The sequence below is a fragment of the Zootoca vivipara genome, chromosome 8 (assembly GCF_963506605.1).
Source record: "Zootoca vivipara chromosome 8, rZooViv1.1, whole genome shotgun sequence".
Lineage (NCBI taxonomy): Eukaryota > Metazoa > Chordata > Lepidosauria > Squamata > Lacertidae > Zootoca > Zootoca vivipara.
In genome coordinates, this window is record NC_083283.1 from 56,350,048 (window position 1) to 56,363,881 (window position 13,834).

General features: G+C 41.8%; 1 protein-coding gene across 1 annotated transcript in view; it reads left to right on the forward strand.

The window, feature by feature from the left end:
* Nucleotides 1-2,120: 2,120 nt before the first annotated feature.
* ATP9B (ATPase phospholipid transporting 9B (putative)) overlaps nucleotides 2,121-13,834 on the forward strand; it is a 123,163-nt gene continuing 111,449 nt past the window's right edge. Inside the window, exons 1-2 of the mRNA XM_035126215.2 lie at nucleotides 2,121-2,410; nucleotides 12,768-12,941. Of these exons, the coding sequence (XP_034982106.2) occupies nucleotides 2,316-2,410; nucleotides 12,768-12,941 (269 nt within the window). The 5' untranslated portion in view covers nucleotides 2,121-2,315. The remainder of the gene's footprint in view (nucleotides 2,411-12,767; nucleotides 12,942-13,834) is intronic.

Here is a 13,834-nt window from a genome sequence, read left to right on the forward strand (position 1 = left end):
TGAGCCCATCAAACTGCCCCACTCTGAGCAAGCTATTCCACCTGCCTCTCAGGTCTTCCTTCTTATCCCTAAACCATCTTCCTCTGCTGTCTTCTTTTTCTTTTTCTCCTCTTCTTTGTGTGCAGGTAAGCCTACCTGGTCCTACCTGGCCGATCCCCCTGGCACGCCTCCCTTCGGCTGGATTGGTCGGCTGCCTGAGTGGGCGGTGACTCCAGCCTCCAGCCTCAGGTAGGCAGTGCCAGCCTCCAAACTTCCAGGTCTGCCTCAAGGATCCCAGGAGGGGGCTGCACGCGACTGCGCAAAATGCGCTTCCCCTTTATGTTGGGGAAGCGGTCATTCTGGCTAGCTGAACCACCACCAAGCACCAACAACTCCAACGTACTCAAACCTCAACTCCAACTAACTCATCTGATGCCCAGCACCTATTTTTATATACACTTCTTCTGGCCCTTCTAGTCCACTGCCAGTCAATCATGCTGTCCACCTCAAATGCTAAACCTGCACCCACCAATCAAAACATGTGTATTTTATAGCCTTCTTTTGCATACTGAGAAGTCAAGCACTAACCCTTCTTCACAGCTGTTAGTTAAAGCTCTTTCTGACAATTAAACTAACTTACTTGATCAGAGAGAAAACTTCCCACATCAAATACATTACAATATACATTACTATGCAAAGGTCAAAATACATTACCCAATATCCATTAAGACTTAATTCAAATAAACAGGATTTTATTGACAAAGAGGAAAGGATTAAATCTGTCCTCCCAAGTTAAAATCCCCATCTTTATTGGAGTGTCCTGTGGCTTTTTGTTACAAAAGAGGCATGACTTGCCCTATTTAAACACTACTAACTGAATATGTAGTTTGGCCATACAGTGTCTTACTAGCATCACCCTCTTAAAACACAGCCTGATAGTTCCTTTTCTCACAGCTTATAGGCTTCGCAGTGACAATGAAAAACTGTTGAAACGAAACAACTGAAGTATCTGAGACCAAAGAAGCCCAAGGCAAATAAATATAACCTTTGAGGAAACTGAAGGAGAGTACTCTTGTGCTCTCACAGGAATCCGAGTGGGTACTGTGAGAACAGAATGCTGGGCAAGATGGGCCATTGCCTGATCCAACAGGCTCCCGTTATGTTCATATGTGCTCCCAGGAAGTGCTGGGCTGGTGGGGGAATGCATTGGCACTCTTTCATTAGGTTGGGTGTGACTTGTGCCAACTGAAAGCTGGGGTAGCTCCATTGGTAGCGCATGTGACTCTTAAGCTCAGTGAGTTTGGGTCCCGTGCTGGGCAAGATTCCTGAATTTCAGGGGGTTGGACTAGATGGCCCTCATGGTCCCTTCTAAAGTCCTATGAAAGCATCTTTTGTTTGGGGCAACCGGAGTTACATAAAAAGTCCTTTGGCTGTTGTTAGTGTGTATACCGGTAGTACCTTACCTAGCGTGCCTACGTATCATTGTGCCATGCGAGATCTATCGGCAACTCGTAATCTTAACTGAATAACTTTATTGCCGCAATCAAAGGCGGGGGGAGTAAGTTGGGGTATCCCAACATTTATTTTGGAGTTCAGGGGCATATCAGCTTGACTTTGGAGTTCTGGAAGTTGAACTTCTGCCGTTGGGACTTTCCGAGCCAATGAGGAAGCGGAACCGACCCTTTCTGCATGCAAACACAGCGGCGTGCCGTGAGCCGTTCTATCGGCAATATCTGAAAGGGAGATTTCGTGCAGCCCGATCCTCCCCATCTTTCTCGGGAAGGAACTCCCGCAAGGAAACGGAGCGATGCTGCCATCTCCTCCTCCAGCTTTCCAACACTCAATGCAGCAGCGCTCAGCGGAAAGAGCCGCCCGAGTTCGGGCCTGAAGCCTGCGATTTCTGCGGCTCCACACACAGACGGGTCCGCGCCTGCTTTTTCCCACCACGACCCTGCTGGGCTTTCGCTTTCCCTTCCCCGCTCAGTTCCAGCCCCTTCAGAACTCCGCGCTTCGCCCATCCGGCGCGCTCTCTTGTAGCTGGGGGAGGAGCGCGAGCGCTTCTCGGAAGCTGATTGGACGCGGCGCTCTACCTCGCCCGGCTTCCCTCACGCCCCTCGCTTCCTCTTTCGCTTGCTCTCTTGAAAAGCTGAAGCCTCCCCTTCCCGCCCGTTAACGTCACCGACGCACTGCCCGCGGGCCGCGTGACGTCAGCCGGCGTCGACGCCGCCCGTCCGTTAAGCTGAGGGAGGGGGAAATCCGGGGCAGAAGGAGGGAAGGAGGGAGGGGAAGCGGCCACCCGGCGGGCGGGGGGAGGGGAAGGGGGTGGGCGGAGAAAGATGGCGGACCAAATCCCTCTGCACCCGGTGCCGCGCAGCACCCAACGAAGGGCGGCGTATTACACCAACGCCTCCGCCGCGCAGAGGCACAGCAGGTACCGGCCGGGAGGGAAGTGGCAGGGGGGCCGCGCGTGAGGGGGGTTGGTGTGTGAGGTGCCTGGTGGGGGGTGGGCTCCATCCTGCGCATCCCCCCACTTGGCTAGCAGTTACATTCGCCCCGCTGAGGCGTTTGGGGGCCCTCACTCGACGGACAGGACAGGGCGGCCGCGGCTCTCTGGGCCTTTGGGGGGGGGGTAGACTGCCGGTCAGCTTTCTTAGGCTGTCCCTTCTGGGAAGGTGCTCAGGGGTTGGCGCTGCAGTGATGCTGCTTTGACAGGCTCCCTTTGCCCCGATTTTGGAGGGGATGGTGTGATGTCTCGGCCCTATTCCAGCGTCGCCTGGGACCGGTGCTTCCAAGTCCAGAGCCCTGCTTTGGCAATGCCCTAGAGCTCCTCCCTGGAACATAGAAAGTGATAATGGATGAATACTCTGAGCATGTGCAGAGTGTGTCCTTGTTGCCACTGAGGGGGGTCGTCCTCTGGGATCAGAAGGAAGGGTTCGTAGCGCAGTGTGCCACTTCTAGTAAGTGGGGAGGGCCCTGGGTGCTTTTGTTTTAAAAACCAAAACATTGACACTTGGCTCTAACCATAGGCAGCTGGAGGGATGGGCGAAGAACAATGTCGAGAGCAGCTCTGTGGTCAAGGGTCTCTTGCCTAAGTCCTCCTCAAGCTTGGAGCAAATCTTATGTGGTGGATGGTCTGGATTACCCTTCCTGGTGTTTGTTTACCGGTGATAAGAATTGAGTTAAGAATTAACTCAACATAACTCAACCACTTAATTCTTATCCAGGAGGGGTTCAGTGGCAGAACTGGAATCCATCCCCCCAATTCCCCAAACTTCCAGACTGGGCTGTAGATGTTGGCTACTGAATCTTGTTTCTACTTGGAGGAAAATGATTGTTGGTTTTAACGGCCTTCCCTACTAACCAAAGCTCTTGAGGTGACTTACAATATATTGGAAATACTGGCGTAAGATGTTTAGGGAGGAAATTAGAGTCCCCTCACAAGGCAGAACTTTCTCATTCAGGCTGCTGCAGATGTCTCTAGAGCAGTGGTCAGCAAACTTTTTCAGCAGGGGGTTGGTCGACTGTCCCTCAGACCTTGAGGGGGGCCGGACTATAGTTTGAAAAAAACAAAACACGAATTCCTATGCCCTACAAATAACCCAGAGATGCATTTTAAATAGAAGGACACATTCTACTCATGTAAAAACACCAGGCAGGACCCACAAATAACCCAGAGATGCATTTTAAATAAAAGGACACATTCTACTCATGTAAAAGCACGCTGATTCCCAGACCCGTCCGCGGGCCGGATTTAGAAGGCGATTGGGCCACATTCGGCCCCTGGGCCTTAGTTTGGGGACCCCTGCTCTAGAGGCTTTTGATTTTTAGAAACTGCAAAAGGCATAGCAAGGATTCCCATGTGCTTGGGAATCCTATGGGTTCTTCATTCCATGGGTGCCTGCATGGTGCCCTTCTTGTGCATTTTTCTGAGTCTGTGTAAGCCAGGGGCATGATGAGCCAGGGGCTAAGCCTACTCTCCCCTCATACATGTTGGGAGAGCACCTGAACAGGTCTCTAGGTTCAAGTCATTGTTGTTCCTCTAGAGCAGGGGTAGTCAACGTTTTTATACCTACCACCCACTAATCCATCTTCCACCAGTGCTCGATGGAAGGAGGATTCAGCTTGTGCTGTACAACCCCCTACCGCCCACCTAGAATCCTGAAACACCCACTAGTTGGCGGTAGGGAGCAGGTTGACAACCCCTGCTCTAGAGGAACAAATTTGTTACTGTGTTCTATTTAAAAATGGAATCTGGTGACCACTTTAACATAGTTGTTTCATGGTTGGGTTCAATTGATTTCAGATTCCTTACGAGTTCATTTGATTACAAAGGTTTAGAGTTAGGCTGGGTATGCTATTTCTTAGATGGCAACAGGGAGTCTGGTCCTACTCCTAAGGAGGTGTCTGAATTCCCTTTCAATTACAGCTTGGAGTTTATCCAGTACTCTGGGATTTGTGGAGGCAGCCTGTGATAGAAAGGAGCTGCAAATTTAAACTGGAAATACTGGTGCATATGTATAAGCACCTGAGTGTGCACTCTGGGATCCGATTTCCAGGCATAGAAAGTTTAGGTTTTGTAAAGGTATTTTTTATTTGGAGAAACATATGAAAAATTAAGGACTTATAGAAAAGATGAAACAGATAACATGTTTTCCTCTTTTTAAAATCAACACATTTGGGAACATTGTAAATACAAGAAAAGACAGATTGAGCCTGGTGGTACTTCAGAGACTAACTTTTACTATCTTTAAAGCATAAGCTTTATAGCCTATAGGTTACTTGATCAGATTTATGAAGTTGAAATTTATGATAAGGCAAGCATTTGACAGCTGTTGGTGTATACATTACAATCATTATCCATCTTCCTTACTACATCAAACTATACAGTATCTCAAATGCATCACCTCAGATAAAAGACCCTCTTCAAGAGAGGAGTCTTCAATAGTGTGGAGTATAACTGGGCTATGAAAAGGTGTGATGGAGTAATGTGAATCACATTTCATTATGAAATAGAGGTGTGCAAATATTCCTTAAGGCCTTGTAAATGTGGGAAGGAACTTTTAGGCTACATTCTTCCCTGGCAGTAAGCCCTATTTAAAGCAGTGAAACTAAGCACTTAGTAGAATTCTACTGTACACAGAATTCTACTGTAAGTCTTTACGGTACTCTTCAGCACTGTATTACAAAATCACACTGTATTTTTAGAGTCCTGTTCTTCTCATGCTCCCAACTGGGTTGTATCCAACTAAGTAATTGTAGAAGTAGAATGGCTTAGACTCGTGCAGTGGAACTTCCACTACCTTGCCTTGGTCCTTACCCGAAGCGCCAAGCCCATACCTGCTGTGGAGAATTAAGAGCAGAGAGGATGAGTGGAGGGGGTTCAGGGAGAGGAGAAGGAGTAGCAGAAGTCAGAATCCTTTGCACTTTGTTGACGCTGATATCAAGGTATTTGTGGAGGTGCAGATATAGTAATCTCAGATATAGTAATCTCAGACACAGTTACTGTTCTTTCATTTCACATTGTAAATATGTTAATGAAAAGGCATAACAATATAATGCCTTAACTAAGGATTTGACACCTTACTCTTAAACTCATAATGTAGGGTTTAGGTATATCACTATAATTTATTGAAGGACTTTCAGCTGGTAGCTGTAGGAAATGACCAAAGGGGTTTTGTTAAGTTTAGCATTTTATTTATTTAATTAAATTTATATACTTACTCAACAGAAGACCTTCAAGCAGTTTACAAAGAACAATCTAAAATGTACCTTAAAAATACAGTGGAGCCTCGGGTTACGTTGCTTCCGGCTTACGTCACCCTTGGCTTGGACCGGCACAATCCCAGCTTTCGGTTGCATCGTTTTCGGGATATGGTGGGGCCTCTGATACAGATCCCCACCATAACCTGAGGTTCCACTGTACTGTGTTGTTGCATCTGTTCTCAGTATGTACGTCTGATTTTTTTTTAATTAAAAAAATCATTTAGCTACCAACTTAGGTTAGCATTAGGGATTTTTGGTAACATTTTTAGTTTTCTTAAATATGTAAGTCATGGGGTTGAAGATGATGGAGTAAACTTACTGAACTCATCTGTAGGTTATGGATTTCAGTACATCTTCAGGATAATAGTAGATAAGGTAAACAGTGGCTTCCAAAAGGCTACCGTGTTGTATATACAAGTTGATTTACTAACAATGCATTCATATACAGATGTAAATATAATTTATTTAAAAATTGATATCCCAATTTTTATCATTAGCTCTCAAAGCAGCATAAAAGGTAAAGGTACCCTTGACCGTTAGGTCCAGTCGTGAACGACTCTGGGGTTGCGCGCTCATGTCCCTCTATAGGCCGAGGGAGCTGGCGTTTGTCCGTAGACAGCTTCCGAGTCATGTGGCCAGCATGACTAAGCCGCTTCTGGCGAACCAGAGCAGCGCACAGAAACGCCGTTTACCTTCCCACCGGAGCGGTACCTATTTATTTACTTGCACTTTGACGTGCTTTCTAACTGCTAGGTGGGCAGGAGCTGGGACCGAACAATGGGAGCTCACCCCGTCGTGGGGATTCAAACTGCCGACCTTCTGATTGGCAAGCCCTAGATACTGTATTTTTCCGTGTATAAGACTAGGTTTCCCCCCTAAAAACAATGTCAAAAATTTGGGGGCATCTTATACATGGATACATCTTCCCCCCATTTTCTTTAACCTGAGTCCCCCCAAATTGTACATGTGGGCATCTTATAGATGGAAAAATACGGTATATAATTATTTACATAAGTAAATCCTTGATACATTTTCAAATGTATTGTTGGATCAGATCATGCATACAGTCTTGTTTTTGGCAAACTTGTTAACACTAGATAATCTGGGCAGCAGGTTTTGCACCGTAAAATGTGTCCCCATGAAGCATATTGTGTATAGACTACTCATGAGTTACATGCAAATCTTAAGCTATTTTTTCTTTTTCATTCTGATTTTTTAAAGTAGTTGTGAAATATTTGATTTTGTAAATTAATGTAAATCTGTTAATTGATATTTTGTGTTTTATGGTATGGGATGTTGTTCATTGTCCCAATTGGAAACTTTTTTTTTGTAAAGAAAATAGGTTTTTTTCACCCATTCAATAAAGATACAGTTTTAAAGCTATTTTATAGTCTACTTGATTCTTAGTTTGTATTATGTGTTCTTTTAGAGTCCAGGAACAGACAGTTTCTGTTCTTGTGTCTTCTTTAATGGGGGGGTGGGGTGAGGTTCAGAAAATAGGGTTTGTTTCATTTTTCAAATCACCATATCTGTTTGTCTTAAGCATAGCTTTTCAGAAGCTTGCTTCTGAAATATGCTACTTTCACAAGCTCGTTTTAAAGATTGTCCTTTGAAAGCTTAGAGTAGTTTATCTAATCTATTCTCAAATAAGGTTTTTTATTATTTAGGTTCAGGACTTATATGTGTGACTCATGCTCATGTTTACTGCCTGGCCTTTTTGTTATCTTCCCGCACCTCTAAAACATCTTTATGTTTTTGTATCTGTCTCTGATAACAAAGTACTTAAACCTTGGACAAAAATAGTGAGCACTCTCTAGTTTCATATAGTTAAGTTTTGTCAATGTCTTTGTATTAATATATCAGTCAATTCTCATGGTATCTTTATTTTAAGATCAAGCCAGAGATAGTGTCTTGTTTTCCACCAGTGTTATCCACAAAAAGTAATAAAACAAGATACATCACCATACTATTTCAGTCAATCTGTTTGCCCAGTCCTATGAGACAGAATTATAGCACATTATTCTAGTTAAGTGAAGAATGTTCAAACAAGGGGTGTGACATAGGTTTGCAATAACAATGGGAATGTAGTAGATACCAAGCTTGCTGTTAAAACAGAAAACTCTGGCATTTATTGCAATAAAAATTGACAAACTAAAAGTCTTAGTTCTCATCCATGTCAGAAGTTCTGACCCATCCCAGGTATGTATTTATGTGAACCAATGTGCGAGCTTAGTGCAACATGGGTATCATTACAGGTCTTTCAGTTGTAGTTACTGAAAACGTTTCCAGATTCGCTGGGAAAGTTGTCATCATAGTTACAGAAATTGCACTTCCCTATATATGTAATTCATCAGCTCACATATTCCATAAAAATAAAACATTATTTTAAATGGCTCTAAAAAGATACATAAAATCCCAAATAGTTATATTTCTACAGAAGTGTTATATATAACCCATAAACATGAAAACTGCATCTAATGTGCAACATGTACTGCATATGTGAACTTTGAGACTATATTAGATATAAAATAGTTTGAAATTTTGGTATTATTATAACGCTGCACATTTATTATTTCAGAAATAAGAGTTACAGTATAGGAGTTTTTGTTACTAAAACTGGTAAACCTACAGGGAAGTCCTTGGAAAACAATTTAACTCCCCCAGTTTGGAATTACAATTTATCTTTTAAGATAGACTTCTGGAAATATTGCTGTAGTGCAGTTTTGCACTGTGTATCATGTGATATTTGGTCAGACCAAACTGCAGGAGGCAGTGGAAGACAGGAGTGCCTGGCCTACTCTGGTCCATGGGGTCATGAAGAGTCGGACATGACTAAACAACAACAACATCATGTGATATTTGAGAAGATAGACATAAAGAGAATTGTTTAGCATGATGTTGGTGTAATCTGCCAAGATTTCAAAGTAGGCTGCTGTAATTAAACCAAAGAAATTGTCAAGGCAATCTGGACTAGAGGGTAATTGCATGTGGAAGGGGATATATTCATTATATGGTTATCCCTTGCCGCCTTAGTGGCCAATCAGATGCATAAGAGAAGCCCAGAACTAGGATATCACAAGAACTCGGGCCAGAAAGGATAATTTCAAAAAATCTTCACAAAGTTTTATTCAGGATAACTTCCAGTGAACATCAACATCAGGACAAGGCCCTGTTTCGATGATTCTTCATCAGCGAGGTTTCTCAGGTCTAAGTGTACCAAGTATGTTTGCTTTGCTCAGTGTACTTGGTACACTTAGACTTGAGAAACCTTGCTGATGAAGAATCATCGAAACAGGGCCTTGTCCTGATGTTGATGTTCACTGAAAGTTATCCTGAATAAAACTTTGTGAAGATTTTTTGAAATTATCCTTTCTGGCCCGAGTTCTTGTAATTTTTCGTTTACTTCTGAACACACCAAGAACTCCAATTTCTACTGCAGAACTAGGATACTGTATCAGCAAAATAGACCTCTTCCACTGTTGTTCCCTAGTGAATGACATTGCTTCTGATCTTGGAGGCAGCATATAGTCACTGCTGTATTACTAGTGGCTGTTGATAGGCTTACTTCTCCTTGAATTTATCTAATACTGTATCCTTTTAAAACATCTGTGTTGGTGGCCATCACCACACCATGTGCTGTCAAATTCTATAATTTTAACACTGCACCTCATGAAAAAGTGCTTTCTCTTGTCTTTCCTAAATCTTTCCTAAATCAACCATTAAGCTTCATTGGGCTGTAATATTATGACACAGTAAGAAAAAACTCTGTCCACTTTGTCGACTTCATGCATAATTTTACACACACATGCTTTTTCAGATACTCCCCTGATTCTCTGGAACAGCACATAAGGAAGAGGGACTTGGTTAATATTGCCTCTCTCTTACTTCCTAGCAGATCACTTCATGGGCAATGAGTTGTGTTCACAGCAAGTCTGACTCAATCCTGTGGAATTTTCCTTTTTCACTACTGCACAGAATTCTGCTGTAATGACAATGTGTCATTTTTGTTGCACAAACCTCCACAACCCAAGATCTTTTTCCTGGTCATTTGCTGCCAGCTCACTGTATGTTACACAATGATATGGGGTGAAAAAATTCCATCCTCTATTTTTCTGCATAAAATGTTGCATTTCAAAAGTTCATTAATACTGTAACAATGTCAGTTCCAAATAAATAATAGGAAAGCTTGGCAGTTTCATAGTTTTTAGCTTTTTGATTAGATGCAAATAAAATAAACTTGCTAAATTAGATTATTCTCTAGGCCAGTAGAAAAGTTTTCCAAGCAAACTCAGCATTTTCCAATTCAACTTACCTTATGCAAATTAATTCAATTCATTTTTAAAATAAATCTCACAACACTTATGTGACAGTTTTTTGCCCCACTGTGCATCACTTTGTACTTACTTAATTACAGTAAACTGCTTTTACCATTTTAATGCTCATTCATACAGTTTGACTCTTTGCATCTCCCCCTTGTATAGTTTTGTGTCATCAGTAAACTTATCATATCTCTGTTCAACCCTAACTCTGATACAGCGACCCACTTCTTTGTGGCTGAGAATTAAACCTTAAGTGCCAATTCTCTCCAGAATTCCAGCAGCTAGTATAATAGTTTCTCATTGATTAAAAGAACCAAGGAGAAGATTGGACTTGAAGAATGCTTCCACTATAAGAATAAAGTAGTGACTCTAAAGCAGCATATTATTCAGAAATAAAGTGCCAGAAATTTTGAGAAGCAATGGGAGAGAATTGTGACGACTTGCCAGTTCACCATGAATTAAACATTAGGAATGATGCACGAAGAAACTTCGAGTTTTGCTTGACTGCTAAGGGTTTCCATATTTGACTGTCATTCTGAATGCCTTGAAAAATGGAGGGGTAGGACTGTTACAATAGCTCCTTCATGATAGTGTATGTGCAGAGGCATATTTTGGTTTGCTGATGTTTACGTAGTTTGTGTAGTGGTAATATAAAAGAAAACAATTTTTAAAAATATAGATATGATTTAAGCAGTAGACAGTAAATTGCAATTGGCACTTAATGAACTCATTTGGTTACTGTTCCTTTGAAAAGCCATCAAAGTTTGAAGAGAGCATGGTATTATTTTCACAGCAGATATTTATATAAAAGTTAATTTTGAAGTACATATTGTAATCTCTTTTCTCCTAGTTTCTTTTTCTTTTTTGGTTAGAACTTGTTTAATATTAATGTTCTTTTTCTTTTGGAAGCCATTTTTTCTCCAGATACCTGTCTTGTATCTGATTTAGTAACACCAGTGCGGTGTTGTGCATACTTACTTATGTGGCTTTCAGAGCTTTATTTTATAAAACGTTTCTAGCATTATACTTAATTGGTTTGTCACTCATGGTAAACTAGCACAATTCAGTGTACATGGCACTAGATCACAAAGAAAGTGAGATTTCTCCCTATGAAAAATCCATTATTCATCATTGCATTGTTTTTAAATACTATGGTAAAAATTCTAACACAATAGGAAAATTGCTTTTTGGAGAAGAATAAATTGTTTGCCAGTTCAGGGGCTGCATTTTGAAGTCAAGTTACTAAACATTATGCTTATTTGTTATCTTAGTAGTTGGCACACTTGTAGAGTTAACACCACAGTTCTTGATTTTAAAATATTTTTGAGAAAACATGTTTTTATAAGAGGTATGAATAAATTTCATTCTTAAACTCCTGAGATGATGAAAAGAAATGCTTTTAGTTTACTAGTGAATAGAAATATGTAATTTTTGACAAAGATGGGTGTACCCTGTTTCATTGTTGTGCAATGAAGGATTTTGATTTTCTCCCCCCCCCCACCTCCCCCCCCCGCCCAGATTGAACAGTCAGGCATATATTTCTCAGTCTTAGAACTTTGTTTTAACAGCAATTGTCTCATGATTTTTCATTTTGAATTATGTTGAGAAAAGTATCCTATTAATGTGGTCCATTAGCCACTTTAACACTAACAAGTGTAAAGGAATGCCATGAGATATATATATCATTGCTTATATGTGCCTGGTTCCATATAATGCTAGCCCATGGTTGTTCAGCTAACCACAGGTTGTCCACAAATGATCAAACAAACAATGACCAGGGTTGTTTTGTTTTCCTGCTGCTCTTGCCTCATAACTTTGTAGCTTAGCAAGCACCTGAGGTTGAGTGACCAAACTAAACATGGTTAAGGAAGAGTTTTGGGTTAGCAAGTAATGCCAGAGTTCAATGCCACAGATCCAGAAGTACCAACAGCAGCACGTGGTTTCCCCACCATAAAATTTGACACTTGTATGATGCCAAACAAAGGGAGGGCAGTGGTTCTGCTCTCTTCAGTTCATAATGACACAGCAATCGCAGAGCAGAATTCCAAGCATGAGTTCATTTTTTATTATAATAAAAACTCATGATTAGATGGTCTCCACACATGCTTCCAAATGCACGATCAAGTTACGGTCAGTGGTCGTTTTTCCAAATATGGTGGACATTGGCTGCTTGAATGTCTTTTATTGTTTGCAAGACAGTGGCCACTGGTGTGAACATCCCCAAAGACACCTTCTCCTAGAAGGCCTAGCTCCGGAGAAATTCTGGACTGAAGTGTATGCACACAGATGGCTTATATGGGATATCAAGACAGACAGCCTCAAAACTGGTATGAGCTGCTGAGATTGACACCAGTAAAAGAGAAAGGTCTTATCCAGGGCTTTTTTCAGCTGGAACTCACCAGAACTCAGTTCTGACACCTCTCAGGTCCTCTCAGTCAAACTATGGTTTAGCTCCTGTAGTGTGCTTTAGCTTCAGGAGCAGGGTAGGATCAAAGTGGCTGCAGTTTTCTAACTATACCAGTGCACTTGCTCATTCATGCTTAACTATTATTTGGCTTAGTGTGTGCAGACAAGGCCATTGTGTGTTTATATATTAAGAATGCTTTGAATGCATGCTATATATACATAGCAGCTAAAAAGAATATTATCAATTATTTGGCGTTAGTCCAATGTTTTCATTTATTTATTTACTTACAAAATCAATAGGTACCAAGTAGAAGACGAGTCATCGCATTTGGATGAAATGCCCCTAATGATGTCTGAAGAAGGGTTTGAAAACGATGAAAGCGATTACCATACTTTGCCAAGGGCCAGAATTTTTCAGAGAAAACGAGGTTTAGAATGGTTTGTCTGCGGTGGATGGAAATTTCTTTGTACCAGGTTTGTTGCTGTTTTTCTTTTATTGTGATAGCTTTATTTCTGTCTTGTAGTTTAAGTAAATCCAGAGTGATTTGTAACATAGAAAGTATTTTAAAGCAAAAATCATTATATTTGAGAAAGAAAAATATTTGAAAATTAAGAAATATGCAATTATGTGCCACCATGGAGTTTACTGTGGAGGACGGGTTTGAATTGAAGTGGTGGAAGCAAACCCCAAAACACTTTTTTCTACCCCCTTAGTATTCCTTGTGGGGTGGGGAGGAATTAAGGAATGCAGACAATCTTTTGCCTTCGTTCTTCCTTCATCCCTGAAGCTGTCACTGGAGGAAAGAGTGACTTTGTGCCAGAAGTTATGTGATCTCTGAAGCTAATTCTTCCTAGTCTCCCTCTACTTGGCTTCTGTCAAGTCCTAAGGTGGTTCCTAAGCAGAGCAATTTCAGCTCAAAGAGCATGTGCGAAGATGTGTACTTCTACTGAGCCTTTCTCCTCTCCCCCAGGTTACTGTGGGAGAGTGTAATTTCCATTTCACCATGAGGCAAGTGGGGTGGGGAGGGGGATTCTGGAAACCGCCATTGGGGAGAGACCATGATGAGTGGACAAAGATTGCTGCTCTTTGTCCCAAGTTTATGTAAATACAGTGGTACCTCGGTTTAAGAACAGCCCTGTTTACAAATGATTTGGTTTACGAATTCTGCAAAACCGGAAGTAGTGTCCCGGTTTGCGAACTTTACCTCGGTCTAAGAACGGAATCCGAATGGTGGAAGGGCACCGGTGGCGGTGGGCCTCAAAATATGATTTCCCATTGTTCTTTGGCTCATCAGTGATGGCTGTTGTGATCATTTCATTACTGTCAATACGGTAACATTTTATTCTCCTGCTTTATTCTTTGTACC